Source organism: Bos javanicus, chromosome 15 (genome assembly GCF_032452875.1).
Source record: "Bos javanicus breed banteng chromosome 15, ARS-OSU_banteng_1.0, whole genome shotgun sequence".
Taxonomy (NCBI): domain Eukaryota; kingdom Metazoa; phylum Chordata; class Mammalia; order Artiodactyla; family Bovidae; genus Bos; species Bos javanicus.
Genome location: NC_083882.1, coordinates 22,147,904 through 22,170,822, shown reverse-complemented (window position 1 = coordinate 22,170,822; position 22,919 = coordinate 22,147,904). Strand labels below are relative to the sequence as shown.

General features: G+C 43.1%; 1 protein-coding gene across 2 annotated transcripts in view; it reads left to right on the top strand.

Moving 5' to 3' along the window:
• Nucleotides 1-22,688, top strand: part of ALG9 (ALG9 alpha-1,2-mannosyltransferase) — a 113,209-nt gene extending 90,521 nt beyond the window's left edge. For both annotated transcript variants that reach the window (XM_061440268.1, XM_061440269.1), the window contains exons 15-16: nt 18,982-19,100; nt 19,384-22,688. In XM_061440268.1, the coding sequence (XP_061296252.1) occupies nt 18,982-19,100; nt 19,384-19,421 (157 nt within the window). In that variant the 3' untranslated portion in view covers nt 19,422-22,688. The remainder of the gene's footprint in view (nt 1-18,981; nt 19,101-19,383) is intronic.
• Nucleotides 22,689-22,919: the final 231 nt, after the last annotated feature.

The window sequence follows — 22,919 nt, the reverse complement described above, 5'->3', positions numbered from 1 at the left end:
CATATAAGACTTTATAGACTGTGTGCAGACAAGACCACTGCCTTGGGAATTTATAGTTTACCTGGGGAGATGCACCGTAGTTCAGAGAGGTGCTACTGGGGCGTGAGAGGGTGGCGTTAGCTCCAAAAGGCTAGAATGGGTGAGACCAAGGAAGATTCCAAGAGGACATGGCATCTGAAGATTACACTGGCTCCACTGTGGGAGGTGGACTGGAAGGCGGGACGGTAGGAGGCATTCAAACAAGCTGGGAGGCTATTCTGCTTGACTCAATGAGCCGTGACGAGGAAGTGAACTCAGCTGTAAAGGATGAATGGACTCAGGAGACACATTTTTGCAGAAAAGGATCAGGCCAGAGTTTGGATCCCAGAAGCCCACAATTTTCTCCAGTGGCCTTGATCAAGCGTTTAATATTTTCCTCTGCTCTATTAGAAATGCAGTGCTAGTCACTGTTACGGTTTTCTTTCTCTAGCTAGGCTGCTCCCTGACCGGAAGCTTTCACACATTGAGCAGCACTTGCCAGAGAGACAGGACCCTAAGCTTATCCCGCTGTACGTCCTGTCTCTCCTGTTGGCCCCTGGTGCCGCTTCATTTAACATCGAGCACACGTCCAGTGGAGGTGGAGGAAAGGAGAAGACCCCTGGAGAATGCCTTCAGAGGTTTTCGATTTCCCATAAGTTGTACTCATTTCCCTAAACTGGCATTCTTTTCATGACCGTGTGCTGAGAAAAAAAAAAAGAAATCTGTTGGTTACAGATTTCTTGAAGATATGCAAAGCATAATGGAAGTTTATTTGAAAGTATGTGAAGTATAATGAAAAGAACAGGAGGTCAGAAGACATGTGCATTCAGTCCTGGTTACTTGCTGTTGTTCGTCTCTGTTCCCACACTTCCACATCAGTAAAACAGAGATAATATTTTATATGTTTTATGGGAATGTTGGAAGGATTAAAGGAGAGCTGAAATACGAAAGTGTTTTTAAATTCTAAAGCGTTATATAAATATCAGGCCTTCCTATTAATTAGCAGGCTGCCTGAAGCTCCAAAGTTATGCTGATTTTCTGTACATTTCTCTTCCTCAGCCATTCCTAGTATGTACTGACCCAACTGCAAAAACAGCAGGATCTTCCAGTGCCCTTTGCCACAGCAGTGTGTAACTGTCAGCACTGTGACATCTGATGTTGCTGACTTTGGGCCAGTTAAGTTGGGCTGTACTGTGGGAGGCGGTGTGCCTCAGAGATACCCCTCTGAGGTGGTGCATGAAATGCCCTTGAGAACTCGACCCTGGGATGTCTTTGAGCCTCTCAAATGGGGCTATTACATTTCCTCTGTCTTCATGAAACAATGGTTTTTGTATTTTAGCAATTTATGTAACAGGGAGGAGAATGGCACTATCCACATGTCATAGTCACTCATGTCTTAGACCCTAGATCAGGTGGGCTGCAGGCCTAGCTGTTATCTAGCTCTTCCTGAGGAAGGGTTTTCATGAGCCTGTGACATACCACCACATGATCTTTTTAGAAATGTAAGCAGGTTAGTTTCTCAAATGTTTTAAGTCCCTGAAATTTATTGTTTTTAATTTTTAAAAAATCTGTGTATTTTTGGCCGTGCTGGGTCTTTGTTGCTGCGAGGGCTTTTCTCTAGTTGTGGTGAGCGGGGGCCGCTCTGCGGTTGCAGCGTGCAGGCGTCTCAGTGTAGTGGCTCCTCTTGTGGAGCACAGGCTCCAGGCGCACAGGCTTCGGTAGTTGCGCACGTGGGCTCAGTAGTCGCAGCTCCCAGGCTCTAGAGCACAGGCTCAGTAGTGGTGGCACGTGGAACTTAGCTGCTCTGCGGCATGTGGGATCTCCCCAGACCAGGGATCAAACCCATGTCTCCTGCACTGGCAAGCAGATTCTTTACCACTGAGCCACCAGGGAAGCCCAAGCCCCTGAAATACAAATCTGCTTTCTTTAGAGTTCACTTTGAGATCATTTTTTTCCTTCCTTTATCCATCTCTCTGTCTTTCTAGCCATCTGACACCCACTTAATCAGCAGGTATTTTTGAACAGTGCCAGGAACTGTGATGGATCTTAAGTGTATATGACGGTGAACACAAACTCTCTGTCCTCTTGAGCCCTACAGCATAATGGGGAGGCTAGCATTAAACAAATAACCATCTAGATCAGTCTAGAATTACAGCCCTGTTAGGTACTTTAAGAGAAAAGTACAGGGTGCTCAGAGAGAAGGAGACGCCCCTGGAGTCTGCTTTTAAGTCATGAAGCCAGCTGGTTAAGCAGGTTTGGAAATCAGAAAATATTTATTGAAAAGCTATAATGTTCTTGTCACAGCACTAGATTATTTAGGGGTTATGAAAGAAGCAATTAGACACAGATTTTTACCTTTGAATAATTTACAACTTTTGTAGTTCCTTTTGTAAAATTTTGTAGGGATTCCCTGGTGGCCCAGATGGTGAAAAAACAAGAGTCTACCTGCAATGTGGGAGACCCGAGTTGGATCCCTGAGTCAAGAAGATTCCCCTGGAGAAGGAAATGGTAAACCACTCCAGTATTTTTGCCTGGAAGATCCCATGGACAGAGGAGCCTGGGAGGCTATAGTCCATGGGGTTGCAAAGAGTCGGACACAACTGAGGGACTTCACTTTCACTCTTTGTAGTCACACATAAACACCTTGAAAATAGGACTAAGACCATGTGAAAGTGTTAGTCGCTCAGTTGTGCCTGACTCTTTGTGACCCCATGGACTGTAGCCCCCCAGGCTCCTCTGTCTATGGGATTCTCCAGGCAAGAATACTGGAGTGGGTAGTCATTCTGTTCTCCAGGGGATCTTCCTGACCCAAAGATCGAACCTGGGTCTCCTGCACTGCAGGCAGATTCTTTACCATCTGAGCCGCCAGAGAAGACATTAAGACCATAGAAGGTGCTGGGTGGTGTGCTAAAACTTCAGAGAAAGGAGAGCTCTGTGGAGGTTAGAGTGTACCAGGAAGGTCTCCTGGAGAAGGTGGTGCTTAGCCGAAGTGTACAAGAAAAAGGATTTGTATTCGTGGTAAAGAGGGCAGAATCATATCTGTAATTCAAGAAGAAGGAATCATGAACACAAGTAGAAAAAGTAAAAGAAGCCTGTTAAAAGAGGGGACCCGGGGGTCCATAGAGGAAAGCTTAATTTATCTCTTTGATTTAAATTTGCTTTTAGTTAGAGTGATCTGTAATATAGTATCCAAATGAGAACACTTTTGAAAGTAAAAGGGACCCTGCCCTGGGTGAGTTGAGATAGGTGGTCATCCTGTCGTAATGTGACTGGAATACAAGAGCTTATCCCAGAAAGCAGGACTGGAGAGCGGAGCACATGGTTACGGTCATTCCATGTCTAGCATCAGGTTTGCCCATAGGTCACTTATTTGATTTAATTTTCAGACGTTGCTTGGTGCCATAGCCTGGATTGCGCCTTAGCTGTCTGAAAGGAAAGCGGTGAGGCTAGTTTGAAGACAGTACCAGCACGTAGAAAAATCATACTCTTGAGTGTGTGCCAGGGGAGACTCAACCCCCGGGGAAGCAACCTAAAATTATTAAGACAGTGCTGTGACTGGTGCAAATTTAAGAATTCTAAATATCTATGAATATGTGAAGAGGCGTGTTTTCTGCTGAAATTGTTGGAAGATAAGCAGAGTTTCCTGTTGGACTGTTGGAGAAGGACTCAGAAAGAGGGCTGAACATTGTAAACCTGTCTGGGAGAATGGCCGCCCAGATGCCCACCCGTGCTCTTCCAATAAGACTTCTTTGCTTTATCGGAGGACTGGAGAGGCCAGACCACATTAGATCTTCTTATGTCTAGAAGATCTAGACATAAGATTTTTATTTATTTTTTTAATTTTACTTGGAGCATAATGACTTTACAGTTGTGAGGGTTTTTGCCATATAGCAGTATGAATTAGTCATGGGTATACAAGTGTCCCCTCCATCAGGCACAAGATCTTGATAACCATTTTCTAGTCTCCTCCCACGCATGACTGGTACCAGAGCTGCAACTTCCTCTCCCTAAGTTTGCTGTGTCTGTGTCTGGCTAATATTATTAGCGTTTATCAAACTTCCAAAATATGGGGGCTAAACTCGTTGACATATCACTTTTTAAACCAGACACATTTGTCACCCTTTGGACATCTCATATTACATACTTTCTAAAATGAGCGGATTTTTTTGTTTTCTTTCTTTCTTTGAAGCATGATATAATGGCTACTTGTATAAAATAGTTGGACAAGTGGGTGGATGTAATGGTTACTCTGAGATTCCTCAGGGAGGAGTGAAGGGAGACTGTTGCAATAACTCAGCTGGATGGTGGGTTCCTTTCTAAGGGTGGTGAGAGTGTTTGGCTGAGGGAGTCTGGTGGGGAATGCCTCTCCAGGATGTTGGAGTTGGCCTGCTGAGCAGCAGAGCCTGTTTGTAGCTTTAGAAACAAGTCGGGAGGCCCGGCCACTGCTTTGCAGCCACTTCCCACCCACTTTTTCCTCCTTTGTTGTAGGTCCCTTCTGTTTTGCTGTCTTTGCCTTCACCTTTGATTTTTGGATTGTGATATTTTATTCTTCACCGTTTTGGAACCTATTGGCCTCATCCAGCTGAATTTTAGGCTTGCCTGACAAGGGATGTGAGATAATTTGGGGACACTTAGTAGGGCAGGATTTCAAAGCCCTGCCCAATGTATCATTACAGGTAGATGCAAGCGAAGAGTTAAACATAACATCTTCTGCTGGTGTGGTAGGGGAGGGGCCTTTACACTCATCAGTGGATTTCTGTAGAGCCAGGTGGGGGTTGTGGCGATAGCACCTGATGCTTGTGTTCTTTCAGTGTCCAGCACAGGATCCTCGTGGAAGTTTTCAGCTGAGACTATTACTTTCCTTTTAGCATCCGGAAAGTGAATCCAGCAGCTGTGAGGCCATGGTGCTGAATCCAGTTTGGTTCTGTGTCATTGTCTCGTGGATAGCAGGCATCATGTCCCAACTCTAACCCCAGCACAAGCAGAACTGTTTGTTTCCAAAAGATAAGAAGACCATTGGAAGATCACTGTAAAGTGAAAACTAATTGTAAACTCTTCTCCCAGTTATTGCTGCATCCCAAACTTAATGGTATTAAAAGGCAGCAGTAATTTGTTATTGTTTTATCTCACGGTTCTGGGGACTCACTGGGCTCAGTGGGCCATTCCAAGCTTCTCAGTGTTCTTACGCATTGGCCATCAGATGGTGGTTGGCACTGGGGCATTTCAAAGGCTTTGCGTGTGTGTGTGCTTATTAAGTTGCTTCAGTCGTGTCCAACTCTGTGTGACCCTATGGACTGCAGCCTGCCAGGCAACTCTGTTCATGGGATTCTTCAGGCAAGAATACTGAAGTGAGTTGTCATGCCCTCCTCCAGGGGATCTTCCCAACCCAGGGATCAAACTTGCGTCTCTTAAGTCTCCTTCATTGGCAGGTGGGTTCTTTACCACTGGCAGCACCTGGGAAGCCCCTTAAGGGCTTTCCTACACATCTGACAGGGAATGCTGGCTACTGGTTAGCCCCCAGCTGGGACTCTTGGCTGAAACACCTAACGTGGCTTCTCCATGTGGCCTGTGCTTCCTCATAGCATGGTGGCTGGTTACCAGGAGCTAGAATCTCAAGAGCAGTGTAGCTTTTATGACCTAGCCTTGGAATTCACACAGCATCACTCCCACCTCATTCTTTTCATTGAAAGCAAGCCAGTCTAATAGCCCATGGTCAAGGGGAGAGGAATTAGATTTCCCCTGTTGATGGGAAGATTGTCAAAGAATTTATGGACATGTTTTTAAAACATCACTGCTCTTTTGATGCTATTCTTCATCCAAATTAGACACTTTTTGGAAAAAAAAAACAAAAACCTTTTTTGAAGGCGATTTCTTGCAGAAGAGACATATGGCGCCCAAAATAGTCCAGCAGGCTGTTCCCATCTGCAGCTTCTTGCTACCCAGGTGGAAAGGGAGACTGCACCCCCTGGCAGAGTTTGGCTCCAGGCCAGCGGTTGGACATGCTTCACGTGGTGTTCAGATCCTTTCAGTGGAATCGGTTCTCCCTCCTAACCCGTGATGAAGTGCTCCTGTCTGTTCCCCGCACGTCAGTCACAGCATTGCCTTCAGCTCCTATGTCTTTGCCAAGAATACTGAGAAACTGTAAGGGAAAAGCCGTCAGAGTTTTTGTACTTTTGTAATTCCTTAACTCCTCGTTGTTCTCTTATGCTTTCTCTTTTTTTTACCAGTCTGGGGCTGTCCCTATTTCCTTCTCCCCAGATGGTTTCCTTAGACCCTTCGCCCGGCATCACTACTACCTCAGGCTAGATTTGGCTTCAGAACACACTCTGTTTGCCCATTGTACTCTTGACTGCTTAATCATTGTCTACTGACACTTGCAGGAGAATAAACCCTTTTCTTTTTTTCCCGAAGCTCGGAGGGTCTACTTTGCCTTGTTGTGAAGTTAGTTCTCTGGAGACAGACTGTCTGAGCCTCATGTCCATGATGCAAAAGCCTCTCAGGCTTGAAGCAGGCATATGTACAGTGTCTTAGAACTGCACCACTTTCTGCTAGCTTAGGCCAGGCAACTGGCATCATCAGAGACATGTATTCTCAGTTTCTTGAGAGTTAGAACATCTCTTGTTGACTCTCACAACTCCTAGCACATATTAGGGTCTTAGAAAATATTTATCAATTATCTGACATTGCATAAAGGGAAAAGATGAAATAGAATTTCTTCAGAAGCTTCTCATGCCCTTGTGTGTGCTTGTGTGCTTAGTCACTCAGTCGTGTCCGACTCTTGCGACCCATGGACTGTACCCTGCCAGGCTCCTCTGTCCATGGGATTCTCCAGGCAAGAATAATGGAGTGGATTGCCAGTTCCTTCTCCATCTCATGCCCTTATTTGGTAAAATAAAGATCGCTGAGTAGCTGATTGGCTTCTATTTCCTATCTGCTGGAGTGCTCCTTCTTAAGACCCAGGCTCCACCCCTTAAGAAAATCCATAGACTGTGTGCAGAGAGGAGCCCACACGAAGGAGTCCTCAGGCCTGTAGCATTAGCTGAACTCGCAGCCCACGGCTGGCCATAAGCATTCCAGCCAAAGCCCAGTGAAACAGAAAGCCCATCAGTCAGCCACAGATTTGAGAGAAATAATAGATGGCTTTTTTTTTTTAAGCTGGAAAAAAAAACAAAAAGATTGTTGAGTTATTTCAGAGTATACTCATTATTTCCCCTCTGTAAAACTTGCCAGAACCGTCAGCCGGCTGTGGCCTCCAGTGCCGCTTACTGTTTGTCACAGAGAAGTAGCTCAGACGAGGGTCCAGAGAGTAGGGGCAGACCCCTTCCTGAACACCGTTCAGTGTCTTCTGCACAGTGGATGGAGCACGTGGTACCTTAACATCTCAGGAGCTATCAGATGGGAAAGGGCCGCTCACGAGCTTTTCTCCAGCAAACTTAATGGGACTGAAGGTCAGAAAATGACTGCTTGCTTAATACCAATTCTTTCTCAATCCCCTCATGCTGAATATTGGTGAAAGGTGACTGGTCAAGAGGTTATACTGTCCAGAGGTTATACTGATTGGCCAAGGCCGCACGTCAGTGAAATGATCCACCCCGTACACGTGTCTCACAGTGACGTGATCCCCGTTTGTGCCTCAGCAAGCTTCCAAGTCGTTACCCAGTGTGGATTTGGAGGTCACTGCTGAAGAGCCAAAACCGTGAATGTGTTCATTGAATGTTCAGGGTCTGTGGACATGCCCTCTGAAAACAGGGTCATTCTGGTCACATGGGTAATGACGATTTAGCAGATTTTGTGTAAACTGAAACCCGGAGAGGTTTCTTGACCTTTTGCGTGAACATTCTCTTTGCTAGGTAGGAAATGGCAGGGCACAAGTAGTCCTGTGTCTCTGGGGTACAGAATGAGAGGCTGGAGGGGGTAACAGACGAGGCCATAAAGGAAGTAGGAACCAGAAGATGATATGAACGTCATGTCATAATGGATTTGAGCGCTTTTCTCCTCTTTATCAGAGTCTTGCACATTCTCCATGGTCTTGTCTCTTGTCTCTCCTCTTCCTGTTCCTCCAGTCGCTGTCGGTTCCCCCAGCTATTATTTTACTGACATTTAGGCCATTTGTGTTGTACAGTTTGTGTCCCACAGGTATCTCTCATCTAGTTTATACCGTATTTTGTTTTATAAACCCTGGATATGTGAAGCCTCCTTCCCACCCAAAAAAAGATTAAAACTTTTTAGGAAAGAAAAGAATGCCCTCTCTTTTGATATGAACGCCCTCTGCATCTCCCTTGGGCGCTAACATCCCACCACAGCTTCCCATTCCCCATGTGCGCTCCAAAGACTCCCACTTTGCTCCGCCCTGCCCAGTGGCTTTAGGACTGAATTGTTTGGGAAGAGAAGAGGAAGAGCCTCACATTATTTTTTCCTTTATATATATACATATTTTATTGACATATAGTTGACTTAACGGTGTTTCAGGTGCACAGCAAGCTGATTCAGTTATACAGATACACATATGTGATTTTTGAAATTCTTTTCCATTACCTTTTATTACAAGATATAACTGCAGTTCCCTGTGCCATACAGTTAACCTTTGTTGCTTGTTGCATATCTATTTTTTTTTAAAGTAGAAGTCTTGCATTCTATTCATTACTAAGTCAAGCCAGTGGAATCAAAATGTCATAAATTTTTTAATTGGGCAAAAATTCATAAGTTTTCTAGAATATATATATTACACATTCTCTCTCTATATATATATATATGTATACAAAAGCTTTTCTACAACACTCGGTAAAGGCTTGAGAAAGAACAGCAAAAAAGAAAAGGAGAGATGGAGAAATTGGAAAATATAAACTAAATAAAATGAGAGCACTGACTATGAAATGGAAAAAGTGAAACAAACTAGATAAAAGTAAAAGATCATCAGATAGTCCAGCTGCTTTTAGACATGGCTGCTCATTAGAAACATATCTGGAGCTTTAGAGTGAAAAAGCAATACCTGGGCATTTGTGTTTTTCAAAAAACTCCAAGATAATTCTGATACACATCTGGATTTTGAAAAGCAATTACAGGTTTTCTATTAAATGGTAGTTTTGGTAATATAGAATTCTATTTTTTTCTGTTGACCAATCATGATGTAGTGGTATTGAGAAATACTTACATAATCTCAATAGTAAAGGATGTTTATCAGCCTTTTCACAATCAATAACCAGAGAAAAAATAAAAGAATTATATTTACAAACCATAATGGGAACGTAATTAACCTAACAATATAGAATAATTACATACAGTTTGGGGGGGGGGGGTCAAGCAGAGTAATATGGTAAGTAGAAGTGCATACATGTACATGTTTTCAAATGCCCAGCCAGTCTATGTCTTTTGGTTGGGGCATTTAATCCATTTACATTTAAGGTAATTATCCATATATATGATCCTTTTATCACTTTCTTATTTGTTTTGGGTTTATTTTCTGTAGGTCTTTTCCGTCTCGTTTCCTGCCTTAAGAAGTTCCTTTAGCATTTGTGGTAAAGCTGGTTTGATGGTGCTGAATTCTCTTAGCTTTTGATTGCTGGAAAGCTTTTGATTTCTCCATCAAATCTGAAGGACAGTCTTGCTAGGTAGAGTATTCTTGGTTGTAGGTTCTTCACTTGCACCACTTTAAATACATCATGCCATTCCCTCCTGGGTTGTAGAGTTTCTATTGAGAAATCAGCTGACAGCCTGATGGGAGTTCCCTTGTATGCTATTTGTCATTTTTCCCTTGTTGCTTTTAATATTTTATCTCTGTCTTTAATTTTTGTCAGTTTGATTACTATGTGTCTCGGTGTGTTCCTCCTTGGGTTTATCCTTCCTGGGACTCTGTGCTTCTTGGACTTTACTATTTCCTTTCCCCTGTTCAGGAAGTTGTTCAGCTATTATCTCTGCAAATATTTTTTCACGTCCTTTCTCTCTCTCTTTTCCTTCTTGGACCCCTATAATGCAAATGTTGGGTGTGTTTAATGTTGTCCCAGAGGTCTCTTAGACTGTCTTCATTTCTTTTCATTCTTTTTTCTATATTCTGTTCTGTGGCAATGATTTCCACCATTCTGTCCTCCAGGTCATTTATCCGTCCTTCTGCCTCAGTTATTCTGCTATTGGTTCTTTCTAGTGTATTACTCATCTCTGTTTGTTTGTTCTTTAGTTCTTCCAGGTCTTTGGTAAACATTTCTTGCATCTTCTTAATCTTCGCCTCCACTCTTTTCCCAAGATCCTAGATCATCTTCAGTATCATTATTCTAAATTCTTTTTCTGGAAAGTTGCCTATCTCCACTTCATTTAGTTGTTTTTCTGAGATTTTATCTTGTCCTTTCATCTGGGACATAACTTTCTGCTTTTTCACTGTGATTATTATTGTTGTTCAAGCAGTCAGTCATGTCCGACTCTTTGCAACCCCATAGACTACAGCATGCCAGGCTTCCCTCTCCTTCACCATCTCTTGTAGCTTGCTCAAACTCATGTCCGTTGAGTCGGTGATGCCATCCAACCATCTCATCCTCTGTCGTCCCCTTCTCCTCCTGCCTTCAATCTTTCCCAGCATCAGAGTCTTTTCTAATGAGTCAGTTCTTCACATCAGGTGGCCAAAGTATTGGAACTTCATTGTGATTAACTTTCTGTAATATGATTTTTGTTTTAGCTGCTGTGAGACTGTGCTTCTTGCTTCTTCTGTCCGCCCTCTGATGGCTGAGGCTGAGAGGCTTGTGTTATCTTCTTGATGGGAGAGACTGGCAGTGGGAAAAACTGGGTCTTGCTCTGGTGGGCAGGACCTTGCTCAGTAAAGCTCTAATCTATTTATCTGCTGATGGCTGGGGTTGCACTCCCTCCCTGGTAGTTGTTTGGTCTGAGGCAACCCAGCCCTGGGGTCTACAGGCTCTGTGGTCGGGTTAATGGCAACCTCCAAGAGGGCTAATGCCAAGGGGGACCTTGTAGGGCTGCTGTTGCCAGTGCCCCTGTCCCTGTGGCGAGCCCCTGCCAATCCATGCCCCCACAGGATGCCCTCCAACACTAGTAGGTAGTTTTGTTCAGTCTCCTGTGGGGTCAGTGCTCCTTTCCTCTGGGACTTGGTGTATGCAAGATTTTATTTGTGCCCTGCAAGCCTGGAGTCTGATTTACCCAGTCCTGTGGAAGTCCTATAATCAAGTCCTGCTGGCCTTCAAGTTCAGATTCCCTGGGGATTCCCAGTCCCCTTGTCAGATCCCCAGGCTGGGAAGACTGACATGGGATTCAGAACCTTCACAACGTGGGAGAACTTCTTTGGTATTTATTGTTCTCCAATTTGTGGGTCACCCACCCAGCAGGTATGGGATTTGGTTTTATTGTGGTTGTGCCCCTCCTACCATCTCTCTGCAGCTTCTTTGTCTTTCATAGTGGGATGTCTTTTTCTGTTGGGTTCCAGCATCCTCCTGTCAATGGTTGTTCAACAGCTAGTTGTGATTTTGGTGCTCTCTCAGGAGATGAACACATGTCCTTCTCCTTGGCCATCTTGAACCGGAAGCCTAATGAGCCTGTTCTAAAAGCTGCAGTACAGCAGTTGGTCAGAGTAAGTTCTGTCTTCAAGGGCCTGGCATTCCAGGGAAACATTAACATACATGTTTCTCTACTTTGGAAAATAGGTAAGTGTTACCTCTATCTTTCCAGTACTTAAGTATGGATGTGAGAGTTGGACTGTGAAGAAAGCTGAGCACCAAAGAATTGATGCTTTTGAACTGTGGTGTTGGAAAAGACTCTTGAGAGTCCCTTGGACTGCAAGGAGATCCAACCAGTCCATCCTAAAGGAGATCAGCCCTGGGATTTCTTTGGAAGGAATGATGCTAAAGCTGAAACTCCAGTACTTTGGCCACGTCATGTGAAGAGTTGACTCATTGGAAAAGACTCTGATGCTGGGAGGGATTGGGGGCAGGAGGAGAAGGGGACGACAGAGGATGAGATGGCTGGATGGCATCACCAACTCGATGGACATGAGTCTGAGTGAACTCCGGGAGTTGGTGATGGACAGGGAGGCCTGGCGTGCTGCGATTCATGGGGTCGCAAAGAGTCGGACACAACTGAGCGACTGAACTGAACTGAACCTCTGTCTTATCATGAGGGTAATGTCTCTCACCACATTTTCTATTAAAGAATATTAAAGATCAGCCACATTTTTGCTGCATTATCAGCCTTCTGAGCAGTTCTTAAACTGCTTGATATGAGACTCAGGACTGGCCATGGCTAAGAGTAAATCTTGAGGGAATTGTGAGATTCTCTTCATAACTAAAGACTTCTCTGAAAGGCCAGCTCTGTTCTGAGGGTTGTGGAAGTCTGTCACTGAACTAAGTGCAGGAGAACAAGAGACAGAGACAAAAACAAAAAGAGAAGGAACTAGCTTTGAAAAAGAAAGAGAACTGGCAGGGAGCCCAGGCTGCAGGTTCACAGGAATAAGCAATGTTTGGATGGACGGGTGGATGAATGGATGGAGAGACAGACAAAAATCATGGAGACAGCCTGAGTACTTAAGATGTTTTCTCTTTAAAATTAAAAATTGACCCAGCATTTGCGTCGGGCCTGTTGCACTGGTGACGTCAGGGACTGGCAGGCAGTCTTCCACGGACGTCAGCAAGAGCAGATTGAAATCGCCACAGCAGAGTGCCCCCCAGCCCTGATAAATAGGGCTGATAATTGAATTAGAAAACATTCTGAGCTGTCGGCTAATTATGCCATTCAGGGATCGTTTTGTCCATGTCTGTTTCATCCTTGAATTGCTTGAGTGACTTTCTCACTGGGAGGGGAAGTGCTTCAGTGTCCGTTTAGTGCCTTCCTAATTTATGCTGCCTGTGCTTTCTGGGGCAGTGCTTTGGCATTTCACGTTATTACACACACTGTTACATGAGTTTCGATCAGGATTAGTCTGGTTCTAACTTGTGATTCAGTCTGGTCTTTGTTTCCATGAGTATGAATGTGTGCGTATGCACGTTATTCCAATGCTCAACTGCTCTCTTCTTTCACAGAGACAAATAACGGATTTGTTCTTCCAGCAACCATATAATGATTTGAACAGCCCCAGTTGTGCTTGATTTAGTAAAGCTACAGATGAGAAAGAAATTAATCTAGAAGAGCAGCCATAGTATTAAAAGTGAAGAATTCAAGCCAACTTGCTCTTTTGGCTAAAAAGAAAAAACAAAAACACAGACTCTTCCCATCCCAGCACAGAAGTGTTTGTGTTGATTGTTTACTCATTTCATCCACTGGAAGAAAGTAGAGGCTTTACATGTTAAAGACAGATAATTAAAAATCATAAGCAAAATCTGCAGGAGAAAGGAAGATTCATCTTCAAACAAGGATTTTTCCAGTACCAAATTTGGATTATAAATTTTTCTTAACTTTTCCTTATATTTAGTTCTCACCTTTAATATAGCTTTGTGTTCAGGTCTAACTAGAAATGCCTCCATGCTTCTTGAACACATTATCTAGAATCTGATGCCAAATTTTTTATGCTTGCACGCAGAGGAAGCTTGGGAGAATCCCAGTTCTTCTTGGGTCTCTTGATGTATCTGAGTCAGATACATGCTTGTCCCTAGCAATGTATTATTCCAAACCACACATTCAATGGGACTTTGAAATCATAGTAGGAAAGAACTGGTAATTTTGAGAAACTTGAAAGGAGGCTGGTGTGGGGAGAGTGTAGTGGGCAAGGAAGAAAATGGTACAAGGTGAAGAGAGACAGGTTAGCGAGGGCTAGATCTCCTTCAGCTTGTAGATCATTACAGAGTCTGGATTTTGTTCAAGCCGTTTTCCAATTGTTGCTGAGTAGACAGAGAATTTAATCTGAGATGCCTATAGATTTGGTTATAGATCAGCAAGTTTTTTTTTTTTTTGCTTAGTATACCTTGAAATGTTGAATGGGTCAAATAAAATAATGTATAATAAATGCTTCTTCCACACTTATGCAACCCTCAGTGTTTTTTTTATCCTCTCTTCTGAATATGTGTATTATCACTTTAAACTTCTATATTAGCTATTTTTATTTAGTATTTGCCATATTATAGTTGGGCTTCCCTGGTGGCTCAGATGGTAAAGAATCTGCCTGCAACGCAGGAGACTCAGGTTCAATCCGTGGGTTAGGAAGATCCCTGGAGAAGAGAATGGCTACTCACTCCAATATTCTTGCCTGGAGGATTCCATGGACAGAGAAGCCTGGCAGGGTCGCAAAGAGTCAGACATGACTGATTAACTAACACAGAGACATATTGTATATCACTCATAATCTCTTTCTTCCAACTGTAGATTATTAGCTCTTTGAGAACAGAGGCTTTTGTGTCTTCAGGGCCAGCACACAAAGCCATACACGTAGCAAGCACATAGGGTTTTTATGTTTGTTCATTTTAAGGATTTGAGGTTTCCTCTCTTTAAAACATTGTCTCAGTTCAGTTTAGTCACTCAGTCATGTCCGACTCTTTGTAACCCCCATGGACTGCAGCATGCCAGGCTTCCCTGTACTTCCCCATCTCCCTGAAGTTGCTCAAACTCATGTCTGTTGAGTCGGTGATGCCATCCAACCATCTCATCCTCTGTCGTCCCCTTCTCCTGCCATCAGTCTTTCCCAGCATCAGGGTCTTTTCTAATGAGTCACCTCTACGTATCAGGTGGCCAAAGTATTGGAGTTTCAGCTTCAGCATCCATGCTTCCAATGAATATTCAGGGTTGATTTCCTTTAGGATTGACTGGTTTGATCTCCTTGCAGTCCAAGGAACTCTCAAGGAGTCTTCTCCAACACCACAGTTCAAAAGCATCAATTCTTCAGCGTTCAGCCTTCTTTATGGTCCAACTCTCACATCCATACATGACTACTGGAGAAGCCATAGCTTTGACTATATGGACCTTTGTCAGCAAAGTAATGTCTCTTTTTTAATACGCTGTCTAGTTTGTCATAGCTTTAAAAATTATTACAAGTTAAATATCTCTTTTGTTTGTGTTTGAATTTTTCTATTGTAACAAATGGTAAAGTAGGTTGTTTTAAAAAAAGCATTATGGTGCAAAGTACAAAATGAAAATCATGTGCTATGTCATAGAGACAGCATAATTTCTGTTTTATTGGTATTGTTAAAACTGCTTCTCTAAGTGGTTCTTGCAGGTTTCCACTTTTACTGGCAGTATCGGGTTCCTCCTTCCTCCCCAGGGTTTGATACTGTCATACTTCTCAGCTTTGCAAACCTGATTGTTGAAAAATTATATCTAGATTTATGTTTCCCTGATTACTAGTAAAATTGAACATCATTTCATATGGTTATTGCAGTCCCATAAGCAAGAATACTGGAGTGGGTTTGCCATTCCCTCCTGTAGGGGATCTTCCTGATCCAGGGATAGAACCTGTGTGTCTTGTGTCTCCTGCATTGGCAGGTGGATTCTTTAACGCTGCGCCACCCAGGAAGCCCCAATACATGTTACTTGCTCAGTAGTGTCCAACTCTGCGACCCCATGGACTGTAGCCCACCAGGCTCCCCTGTCCATGGAATTCTCCAGGCAAGAATACTGGAATGGGTTACCATTCCCTTCTCCAGGGGATCTTCTTGACCCAGGGATCAAACCTGGGTCTCCTGCATTGCAGGCAGATTCTTTACCATCTGAGCCACCAGGGAAGCCCAGCCCATATATATATATATATATATAATTTATATATTCTAGATACCCTTCCTCTGTTATGTATACGGTAAATATTTTGTCCCAGTCTCCATTATTCTTTTACCTTTGTTTCAGCTTGCCTTTTGCATTCAGCAGTAATGCATAGTGACCCTTCTTCTATTTTAGGGAGGTCAGTATTTTTGATGATAACATGTCCCATGTATCACCCTGGATGGTTTCCTGAAATGATCTCTTTCAGAATTCCTTGTGATGACCAAGGAGTTAGCATAGAAATAGCATAGAAATAGTCGTCACCACATACTGTCTTGTCTTCACCAGGTACTGTCTTGGTCTGTAAAAGGGCCTATAACCCCTTTTGTTTTCATATTTTTAAATTATTTTATAAATAACAGTAATAACGGAAGGATAGTTTTAAAAAACATCATTTGAAATTTTTGTAAGAATTGGAATGTAGCAACCCCAATCTTTATTCCATGTTTTCCTGCTTTTGAATATATATACCTGAAATAGGCTTCTCTGGTGGCTCAGAAAAAAAAGGTAAAGAATCTGCCTGCAATGCAGGAGACCCAGGTTCCATCCCTGGGTCAGGAAGATCCCCTGGAGAAGGGAATGGCAACCCACTCCAGTACTCTTGCCTGGAAAATTTCATGGACAGAGGAGATTGGCAGGCTACAGTCCATGGGGTCGCAAAGAGTCGGACACGACTGAGCACACTCACATGTGCACGTTCACGCATGCGCGCACGCACACGCACACATACACGCTGTCATCATCAGAGTCTCGAGTGCTGCTGTCTCCGCATTCATCTTCTGATTTGTCTAATTGTGAAGTGTCTTCCTCTGTTGATTTTCTTCTCATTGGCATTATGGACAGAAAATTTTTAAATTCTGAACTCTCAGCTGTGCTCAATTAAAGCTAAATGCAGGCTGCAAAGATAGTGTCACAAATCTTTTGTACCTTATTGAAAGATGGTGCATACTTTGAACAATGCAGTGAAAAAATGGAAGGATAAGGTAATTATATCATTTTTGCATAATCCTTTTTGGGGATGTCATCATTCTTTTTCTTATCATTTGTCTGTCTGTTTTTTTTTTTTAAGCATAGTTGTAAATAATCCAAGATATAGAGGGGAAAAAAGACCACTAAGATTCTTTAATATAGTTTAAATTTATAAAAGGTTATAATGGACCCATATGGTAGTTACATGACAGAATGAGTTTTATTCTATTTTTGAAAATAAGTATAATTTTCCTTTCTTCTTTGGAAGACTCCAAGAAGAATAAAATTACAAAATAATGATCTTTCCAAGTCGTAAGGAGTCGTTCCAAAAAGAAAGTAAAAAAAGTAAAATAGGGCCCATTGGACCTGATGTTATACCAAGGGATGAGTTGACTGGAGACATGTACTGACTGTACTAGTGAAGCTTTTAGCGTGGAGTCACCTGGAATGGAAATGATGCTTCATTCAGTTTAGCCTTTCTTTACTACACTGAAGCCTGCGGGACTTTGTTCCAGCTTACAGCATTCTGTCCTGACCTTCCCCTTATCTATGCAGCGTGGACAGAAAGAAGAAAAATTAGCTTCTTTTTTGACTGAGGTAGGTGCTTCCTCCTCCTGTTCATTTCTTTGCAGAGGCCCTGCTTTATCTCGTGTGTCTCTCTGCTAAGCCTCTTTTCTCTATCAAAGCCCTTGAGCTGTTAGCTGTTGAAGTGAAGTGAATCTCTGCTGAGCACAGCGCACGGCCAGCATCCCAGTTGGGAAGGATCTCTAGGAGGTGTGTATGCCAAGCACGGTACCATTGTGTGCAGGCATCGCGGGCGTCTGCCAAACTCAGAAGTAGGCTGCCAGTACAAATGCCACGTTGACATGACATTTACAAGTTGAGAGTCTGGAAAAGGACTGGCAGTGGAGCACCCTTCAGCTACCTCATTTAGGTTGGCAGTTTCTGGGCCAACTTTTGGTTTTTTGACTCAGGAATCGTAGTCAAGAAGTAATACCGCATATAGAATTTAAAACTATCACTGCCACTTTTTCTAGGAAATGATGAATCTTGTTAGCCTGTCTCCTGGGATGCAGGATAAACCAGAGTGGTAGGAGTGCAGAGTCTGGAATCAAATCTGAACCTGAATGAGGGCTTTATCACTTACTGTGTGACCCTGCTCAAGCTACTTAATCTGTGTGTCTCACTTTCCCATCTATAAAATAGAAGTAATATCACTTTCCACATAGGTTTGTTGGATGGATTAAATAGTATCTGAAAAAGTGTAAGCACTTCCCCCAGGGCTTGTTCAATGCTGCTGCTGCTGCTGCTAAGTCATGTCAGTCGTGTCCGACTCTGTGCGACCCCATAGATGGCAGCCCACCAGGCTCCGCTGTCCCTGGGATTCTCCAAGCAAGAACACTGGAGTGGGTTGCCATTTCCTTCTCCAATGCATGAAAGTGAAAAGTGAAAGTGAAGTCGCTCAGTCGTGTCTGACTCTTATCGACCCCATGGACTGCAGCCTACCAGGCTCCTCCATCCATGGGATTTTCCAGGCAAGAGTACTGGAGTGGGGTGCCATTGCCTTCTCCGTGTTCAATGCTAGGTATTCAATAAATGTGAGATATTTTTCATATTCTTTAGAAATTAGTGAGCCATTCAGGGTTTTAGCTGTTCCTATCTATATTTCAGTATAAAGAGAAAAGACTGGACTCTGTCTTTGACTTGAGAATCGCCAGAACAGTATGCACAGGAAGCCAAGAACATAGTTTTTTCTTCACCTCTCTAGGAAAACTTAGAGCTGGAATCAGGATCATTTGAGCATTTAGCATCTCTGCAGTCTCTGGGGTACACAAACTCTTGAGGTGTTAAGAATATATTTCCGTAATAACATTTCTTTGACTGAATTAGAACTTTTCAATGGCAAATTCTAAGCAGACCTAGAGCTATTCTGAAAGATATCCTGTGGCTTATTAGCGAGACTACCGAGACTGTCGTTTGGGTTCAGGCAAGAAGGTACTTGGTCTTTTTTTCTTTTGGCTGTGCTGGGTCTTCATTGTGGCGCATAGGCTTAGCTACTCCTAGACATGTGGGACCTTAGTTCCCTGAGCAGGGCTCGAACCCACATCCCCTGCAATAGAAGGTGGGCTCTTCACCACTGGACCACCAGGGAAGTCCCAGTACTTGGTTTTGATTAAGTCTTTTATCAAGATCTAGTAGCTAAGTACAGCTTATGTAAAATATAACCCTCACCATAGCATTTTATTCATTTCCTTTAATCAGTACCATGAGTAAATTCTCTCAAATGCTAAGATTCTGTCTTTTTTCTCTCTTGTTTTTCAGGTCTTCAAGGTTGTTGCGGGCATTCTACGTTCCCTTCCTGTCAGATCAGTATACAGTGTATGCAAACTATACCATCCTCAAACCCCGGAAAGCAAAGCAAACCAGGAAGAGAAGCGGAGGTTAGCATCATGCCTGTGGTCCCAGAGAACTCCCATCCTGTCCACTGGGGATCCCACTGACAGGACACCCTCCAAGCCACCGCTTGTACCGTGTATAATAAAGGCGTGTGACACGAATGCTGGAGTCTGGGTGCTTTGGGCCGGTCAGTCAGTCACGCTCACTCCTTGCCTGTGTCTGCTCTGCATGTGCGCCTTGTACAGCCAGATGCAGACAGGCCCTGCAGTCCAGGCAGATACGCTGCTCCGCATCTCACTGTTTCTCTTCTGTTCGATTATTTACTAGACCGGAGAAGAGCAGAACCAACTTCCAGGAAGAGCTGAAAATCCTGGGATGGGATGGCAGTGTTGAGCTGTTCTCCACACTCTGGCCTGGTGTCCGAGGACTGGCCTCCCTGGGGCCGGGTGGGCTTCTCCACCCAAGCTCCCTGGGAGCTCCTAGCAGACCTTCTCATTCAATCCTAGTGCTGAAAATGAGCACAGCCTAGTTGCCAACCTACATGTCCTTTCACCTCCAGCAAGACTAAGCTTTTCTAAAGCACTTCACAGGACTAGAACCTTGTCCTGGAGATATCTCAGGAAAAAGGCAACCATTTGAGGAACCGTGGCTTAATTTCTTTATATAGGATGCCTCTTATTTTCATTTAAATCTGTTACAACAAGCTGTAACTATGAGATTTTGGTGTTTGTTTTTGTTTGTTTTTGTTTTTTTCAGTTTTAGCATGCTTTCTTGAATTCAAGACTTCCCTCTGTCAAGGTATCAACAGACCAGACTATAACTGTATAGGACATAGGTGGAGAAGATTAATTCTATCAGTTGGTGGGTTTGAATGACATCACGTTTTAAAGTAATTTATTCTGAGACCATTTCTGAGGAAATTAAGACTCTCCCTTTTTTAAACAGCCCTAGTGAAAAAGACCAGTGTATATTTATGGCATCTATTTTTGAGTCTCTCTATTGCAAAGCACATCCTGCATGGGAAACCTCTAGTCAAATAGGCAATGATAAGGACTTAAATAGAACATAAGTATATATTTCACTTTGCCTTCACACACAGTATTTGATAGTTTACAAAGCACTTTCACATTATCTTATTCAATCCGCACAGTCATGACGTGAGGGAGACAAGGCAAGTGGTTTTATCCCCATTTTACAGATGAAGAAAGTAAGACTAGAGGGCAGGGAGCAGAGGAAGGTGAGGTGACTTGCCCGAGGCCACACAGCCAATAATAGCGTTCGCACCACAATCTGGGTTGCCTAACTTCTCATCTAGCGCTCGTCCATACTCTTCACTTGACCATGAAAACATTACTTGAAGGAATGATGAGGCTGGCCAGAGACCTGATTGATAACATCACTTTCTATTTTTAAGGAAGAATTTTATCTGGGTTTCTCAGTTCTGTGGAGCCTCCGGTCTGCCTGTGGGTCTGACCATCACAGCAGCACTCCAGCACGCAGCTTGGCCTGCGGCAGGAGAGCAATGCTCATGTTTGGAAGTCCAGCTTCTGTGCAGCCACACAGGATCCAATATCAGTTCCATTTCCATTCCTATAGTCAGGCTGGGGTCGCATTATAGTGCCTTATTTCCTTAAAGGTAATTATGTTTAGTATCTGCAGATAAGATGCATTAATTTTTCAGAGTTTGCATCTTTGCTTTTTCAAAGAGAAGAGATTTTCAATAGGAACTGATCAGAGAGGAGAAAAGAAGTGACAAGAAAAGAAACAGCTAGTTAGGTTTAAAGAGTCTCCTCACTGGGGTCCACGCTGACGGAATATCTGGGGTGGGCTGGATCTTGTAGACGAGCTCCCTCCTTGGAGAGGGAACAGAAACTTGGGTCCCACTGACTGCTTTAAGGACTTCTGGCATTTAATTTTCAATACTTGGTTCCTGTTTCCCAAGGTAAATATTGGCACGTATAGTCTGACTACAGGATAGAGAATTTTTAGTGAAATGTCTTGCCATACTTGCAGTAATGGTAAACTGTCCTTCACAGTGGCTAGAGCTCTCTTTTTCTGCAAAAGTAAATGAGAAAGTGCAGTAATGGAGGTCAACGATGAGCGGCGTTTTTCTAATCAGAGTAGTACAGTGCTGATCTGTTATATCATCTTGCAGGTTTGAAAAAAAAAAGCCTGCTGAGCAACAACTTACTGTAACGTAGCACAAAAAATGGCATGATTGATGTTCTTTGGGAATGTCAGTTGCTATCTCTTTAAAACTTGATTTGGTTTTCTCTGTCCTACAAATATCTTTAGTAAGAGCACAAGAAATTACAGAACACTGTGCCAAATTCTATGGGTAAGTTACATAAAAATGAGGGGTGTTTGTTGTGAAGGTATTTTTCACATGACATATAATCACATTAAAACATCTCCACCTCAGCAATACAGGGAGGTTAGCTTTGCCTGGGAAAGTGTCTCAAAACACTGGAGCAAGTAGCATTTCTCCTCCAGAGATTCAGTGGTCAGCATGAAGATAAAGTATCTGAAGTCCTTTTTTCTCCATTGTTTGTTGACTATCAAGGAATAATGGGCTACAGATTATTGGTGGGAATCTTTGATTTTGGAGGTGAGTGAGAAAGTAGGTGGTATTGGTTTAGTCGCTAAGTTGTGTCCTACCCTTGTGACCCCATGGACTGTAGCCTGCCAGGCTCCTCTGTCCATGCCTCCAGGCAAGAATAGGAAGTAGATATATTGGCAATTCCAGGGCTCCCTGATCTCCAGATCTTATGATGCTGAGTTCCATTACTGAACCAACTTGTGTAGTAGCATCTGTTATCAAAGTGGACCTGCCAACTGGTGGGTGTCATCTAATAAGAAACATTTTAATCTTTTGAGATAATAATAGAAAAGTGAAGACTGCACCCTTTATTACTGAATTCAAGTTCAGAAACAGATCATCTGTTTTAAATCAAGGTGGTTCTTGATCCCAACCACTTATTTGGGTCATCTTTTTCTAGTTTGGATTTTGGGGAAAGAACACCCTATGTGATCCTACAGCCTTGGATCTGGATTGACCATTTGGGCAGAGCACAAATGGAAATCTTTTATTGTGTTTTGTATTTTGTGGGGTTTATTGAAATAATTCACTGTGATGGTGCCGTCTTCTGGCCAGTGTTGAGCAGCTCTGCTTTAAATTTGGTTAATTTCATTTTCTCTGAAGAGGGAAAAGAGGGGTCACTTAATCTTCACCTCCACCGGCAAATTAAACTCATGTGTTAATTTCTTAGGCTCCTACATTAAACGCCTTGGGTAAACAGATTAATGGACATGTGCTCAGCTTTCTTTTTTTTTTTGCAGCAGAGAGCTCTGACTTCCATATGGCATTGTTGAATTTTCAGAGGCTCTCTGGTGTTTTGGTAAATATCAATGGATGTTGCCTTTGATTTTTCCGATATGTAATCTGTATAATCCTGTGATTCCTGCTGGAAGTGAAATCAGGAAGCACTGCAGTGTTGAAGCAAGAGTTATTGTTCAGGTCCTTTGTCTTCCTAATGCTTGTACTTCATTTCACATGTCAGTGTTTACATTACATACTTGTATTTTCTGTGAAAGAAAAAGTTAAATAAATCTTGGCAGTTTGATTTTCCTTTTCTTAAGATGGTATTTTCTCTTTAGCTTTTGAATCTTTGGTGAAGATTGGAAACTGAAGGAGCTCAGCTCCTTCCATCCCCTCCGCTTTCCCCTGCAGTGTACAGACTTGCCCTCTGCAGACCAAACAACCTAGCGTGTTTATTCTGAAAACGGGGGAGAAGCCACTGGAAAACCCGGTGAGGATTCGTTTTAAAACCAGGCACAGGGGTAACTACCCAGTGTGTCAACAT